Source organism: Bidens hawaiensis, unplaced genomic scaffold, assembly GCF_021521415.1.
Source record: "Bidens hawaiensis isolate Kalapana, Puna unplaced genomic scaffold, B.hawaiensis_p1.1 tig00006061_1, whole genome shotgun sequence".
NCBI classification, from domain to species: domain Eukaryota; kingdom Viridiplantae; phylum Streptophyta; class Magnoliopsida; order Asterales; family Asteraceae; genus Bidens; species Bidens hawaiensis.
This window is the reverse complement of record NW_027491400.1, coordinates 955,204-960,376: the sequence shown is the minus strand read 5'-3', so window position 1 is coordinate 960,376 and position 5,173 is coordinate 955,204. Positions and strand designations below refer to the sequence as shown.

The 5,173-nt window shown below is 35.9% G+C and overlaps 2 protein-coding genes across 2 annotated transcripts; one reads left to right on the top strand and one right to left on the bottom strand.

The window, feature by feature from the left end:
* The first annotated feature begins 352 nt into the window (after positions 1–352).
* Positions 353–2,095, top strand: LOC143631368 (uncharacterized). Its single transcript, XM_077100155.1, has 3 exons — positions 353–497; positions 651–1,113; positions 2,018–2,095. The coding sequence occupies exons 1-3, from the start codon at positions 391–393 to the stop codon at positions 2,093–2,095; spliced, it is 648 nt and encodes a 215-aa protein (XP_076956270.1). The 5' UTR covers positions 353–390.
* Positions 2,096–3,449: 1,354 nt separating this feature from the next.
* On the bottom strand, positions 3,450–4,046 carry LOC143631341 (22.7 kDa class IV heat shock protein-like). The gene has a single exon (XM_077100132.1). The coding sequence runs from the start codon at positions 4,033–4,035 to the stop codon at positions 3,466–3,468; it is 570 nt and encodes a 189-aa protein (XP_076956247.1). The 5' UTR covers positions 4,036–4,046; the 3' UTR covers positions 3,450–3,465.
* Positions 4,047–5,173: the final 1,127 nt, after the last annotated feature.

Sequence of the window (5,173 nt, the reverse complement as noted above, 5' to 3'; positions counted from 1 at the left end):
TCCACTTTTTACCCCACAAGCCACAACAAACCCCCCATTGATACCGCCCTAATGGCACACCAAGTAAATACCCACCTTAGTAAGGGCAATATCGTCATAAAAATTATATATTTCACACCCTGCATTACACACCACCATCTTCTCTGTTTATATCTTCTTCTTCTTCTTCTTCTTCTTATTATTATTATTATTATTATTATTAACCATTCAGTTATCATAATAATAATAATATTATTATTAAGCCTTTGAATCAATCCAAACCCTGATTATCCGATCCACTCAACCTGTTCATCAATCATCAGATGATTCAATTCTATGTGATTCTATATGATTGATTCCAGTTGATACACCATCTATTCATCAGTTTTGATTTGATTCGCGTTAGGGTTTATGGCATCACCTGCACCAGCAAAATCACAACCGCTTCACAACTTCTCATTACCGCATCTCCAATGGCGGAGCCACCGCACCGGCCGTAACAAACTCGCCGGAGACACGTCATCATAATCATCACCGCCGCCGACGCATCATCAGTCATCTGCTTACGTGTCACGCCGTTCAGAGTCAGAATCCGAGCAAAACGGCGTCGTACGGATAATAAACCCTAGCGAAAAGGTATTAACAAAGGTTATAAAACCGATGGATAACAGTAAAGGCAAACGAACGAATAATAATAATAAGATCTGTATTCGGATTCGAAAACATGACGTCAGTCACGTCACTGAGGAAAGCCAGCAAAACCGGCAAAACGGCGTCGTTCAGTTAATAGAAGAAGAAGACACGTCACCGAAGATATGGAAATTGAGACCTAGACGGCCGTTGATAAGTCACAAGCAGTCTAATCCATTAACATTGCCGGAGAATAGATATTATTATTATTATCATGAATGTAATAATAATAATAATATTAATAATAACAATAAAGGAGTATTGGAAGGTAAAGCTAAAAACAACGAGAATAGTATACAGATGGCGTTAAGGAAGAAGCATAATAATAAGTTATCGATTTCGCTATCGAAGGATGAGATTGAAGAGGATATGTTTGCATTGACAGGAGCTAAACCTGCTCGCCGGCCGAAGAAGAGACCGAGGAGCGTTCAGAAACAACTCGATGTGAGTCTTCGCATAATTCGCATAATAATCGTACGTGTACTTGGTTTTTCATGTTTTCGGTATGGGTACACCCTTCGGTTTTGGCATTTTTTCGGTGTGTTTCAATGGCGCTGATACCGATCTGTGCCTAACCGAAAAAATCCATACTGTGTTAGGTACATGGTTTTTGTTGTTTTCCGGTATTGGTATTTTTTGGCGGTGTTCGGTTCGGTACCGGTCTCATCCCTGATAGGGATGAGATTTGTACCGAATCGGTGTTGTACCGAAAAATATTGATACCCAATACAACGAAAACCATGTACCTAATACAGTATGGATTTTTTCGGTTTGGCACAGATCGGTATTAGTACCATTGAAAATACCGAAAAAATGCTAAAACCGAAGGGTACCAATACTAAAAATAATGAAAAACCGAATACCATACCATTTTTCCTTTTGGTTTGGCTAACATGGGTGCCGGTGCCATTGAAAATACCGTAACATAAGGGTACTGATACCGAAAACATGAAAAAACGAATAACGTACCATTTTTCTTTTTGGTTCGGCAATGATCCGGTGCCGTTGAAATACCGGAACTGAAGGGTACCGATACTAAAAACATGAAAAACCGAACACCATTCCTTTTGGTTCGGCAACGATCGGTACCTGTGGTATTGAAAATACCGAAACCTCGAATGGTACCGTTACCGAAAACATGAAAAACCGAATTCCGGCACTTATTGTGTTCATTATCGGTTAGAATCGGTACCGGTAATGATATTTCGTAAAAAAACAATGCTCATTGCTAGATTGGATAGTAAAAAATATTATTTTTTTTTACAAAATTAATGATTTGTTTGGATTTACTGTTAATGTATGAATTGATAAGTAATTTATGGATGTAATATTGTGTAAATATATGCAGACTTTGTTTCCTGGTTTGTGGCTGGGTTCAATAAACGCTGATACATACAAAGTATCTGAAGGTCGTTCAAAGATATAACAAGTTAATTCATCTATCTACTACACATGTGCACAGGGATGATCTTATAATAACTTGAAAGGTTAAGATGAAGGTATGGAAAGAACAACAACACTAATTTGTATAGATGGGTGGTTTGGGAATAATAATAGTAATAATCTATCTTCTTGTTATGGTTCAATCTTTTCTTTTGTTTTGGAAGACTTCTTTTCTAATTATGGCTCTTTTTGGCCTTCTTTTATATTATAGTTTTTACTATTATTGTCGAAGGTTTTATATAAGATTCGTTTGCTATGTGTATGATTTTTATTTTCTAATGTCTATCACTAATTGCTATCTATCTAGTTTATTAAAATAAATGACGGAAAAACCCAGATCGTGTATGTTTTCATGACGTAATTGGATTTGTGTGTGTGTGGAGCAAATTGGCAATAATGTTCGTGGTGTTGATTCGACCTTTTTTCCTTGTGAGGGCGTGCATTATATCCATATCATTTTTGGGATATACAATACAATTACTAAAATAAACCACGTGTAACATTCTTTTGTCATATAAAAATATAATTTTATTTTTATATAAATAGTGATCAACGAGTATAATACAGTAAGACAATTCGTAGTGGGCGATAAAAATGAAGAGTTTTGGACGACTTTGAGCTCCCTCGATATGCGGGGCGCCTGTTGGATGAAAAAATTAGTATTTTATTAAATAGATGAATGGTAAATATCCCCTATTATACAAAGTCTTAGTTTTAATGAAAAGTTCGGAAGACTGAATTGCTAAATATGCATGGTTTTATTTATGGTTCGGTTGTAACATACCGGTTAATAGACCACATTGAAGTATATACCACACTGTTTGAATTATTGTTCGGGTTTAACATTTTTCCGGCTTACAATTCAAGACGTGAAACACGGTTTGATTCATGGCTCGGTTTTAACATTTTTCCTGTTTACGGTTCCAAACATGAAACTGGTTGTGTGAAGTTAAAACTGCACGTCTAGCATTTGCTATACTTTCTTATTTTCATTTTAAGAATAAAATAAAATCATGTGTATATTCTTAAATCCATTTTCTAAATGTAATGCAAAATATTGTGCTTTTTTAATTTTTCTTCACATTTTTTTCTAGTCAATCCATAAACCAAATAACCAAAGAAGTCAACAACCCAACCAAACCAACACAGATCACCTTTATCCCTAGATTAAACCACCATAAAGCAAAACACTAAATCTTTATTACAAATTCTTTTAGTTTATTTTAACAACTTGTACATTTAATCCGAGATTACAATCATAATCAGTATCACATATTATACCATCACATTCTATAACACATCATAAAAAAAACCCACAAATTTCAATAAACAATAAGTAACTTAAATATATTTTCAAGCAGTAGCCTTTGTTGCCTTAATATCCTCCCCAGACCCGGCTTCCTCCACAATATCAATAACCTTGGCCTGCATCCTCTCCTGAGCCAATTTCGCAACCGTAATCCTCAACACACCATTTTCAATACGCGCCATTATCTTCTCCATATCCGCATTCATCGGTAACCTAAATTGCCTCCAGAACTTGCCACTTGTCCTCTCAACTCTATGCCACTTGTCACCTTCTCTTTCCTCCTCAGCTTTTCGCTCTCCAGTCACTCTCAACACCCGGTTTTCCTCCACCTCAATCTTAATATCCTCTCGCTTCATACCCGGGACATCCAATGTGATCACATGGTGCCCCGAAGTCTCCTTCCAGTCGGCCCGAGCCAGGTTGAGAGTTTGGAGGCTTTTGGGGTGATTGAATGGGTTTTGTTCTAGTATTTTGAATGGGTCTTCGGATGGGACCATTAATAAGTTGTGTAGAGCTCGGTTGTAAGGGATTAATGCGTCGGTTTTTGTTGGAAATGCGATCATTGTTAATGACATTGTTGTTAACACGATGAAAATGCACGTCTTTGACGACATTTTTGGTGGATTAGTTTTGAGTTGATGTGTATAGCAATATAGGTAGGGGTGTTCAGAAAACCGAAAACCAAACTGTATATGTAATCAATGTGTTGGTTTAATGAAGGGGTTGTTGGGTTTATATATTATTGAAAGGGGATTTCTGGAGTATTCGGTATTTCATGGGAATGAAGGATCGGTAAGTTTCGAGATATTGCAAGAAGGCGTGATTGGAAGCTTCCATGATACATAATATGTTACACCACAAGCTTTCTCAATTAATAAAGTTTTCATTTTGTGAAATAATTTTAGAAAAATCATGGATTAATTTGATATGGTATGTTGTTTTTTAAAAATCAATAAATAAAGTCTGGTAACCAGCGGAGCTTGCCCCAATGGCCAGGAACATGATGGATGACCCGGGTTCGAATCCTAATTCCCACCGGATTTTACTAGAGCATTAAAACTTGTCGTGCCTTCGGGCGGGGTGAGCCAACTGGGTTTTACCGGGATCGCCAAGTCAAACTCGGATGCCGTCGTGGATCCCGATCATGTCAACATAGTTGGCCTGAGTGAGGTGGCGGGGCGCGACGTTTTGCACAGTAAGATAACTTAATTGTGAAAGTCACCGTAAAAAAAATAAAAAAATAAAAAAATAAAGTCTGGTTATGAATATATTACATGAAAATATTTATACATGTTATTACACTTGATATTTATACGACTTAAAATAAATTATTGTACACAAAAATACATAGATTAGTCATTTGCTTTAGGAAACTACATTTTAATTGGGAAACATGGATAAGATTTGTAATTGATTCGATGTGCTATTCATTGATTTTTGTTGAAATTAAGTAGGAATATATTTAATATTAAACTAGCTATTCGATTAAAACTATGAATTTTAAGTGATCATATGCTATTTAATTTTTATGTTGACATATGCCAATATGTGTGTTTTTTACTTAAATTATAAAGATGGGGATGTTGTAGCTTAATAACATGTAAACAAATTAGAAACAAGGTTTATAACTCGCTTGTAGTTAACTTGAAGAAAGTTTTAAAAAGCTTAATGCGAGCTAATTTGACTCATATATATAAACTTTTGAGCCGACTTCAAGCCAAGGGAACATTGCTCGAGTCAGTAAAGCCAACT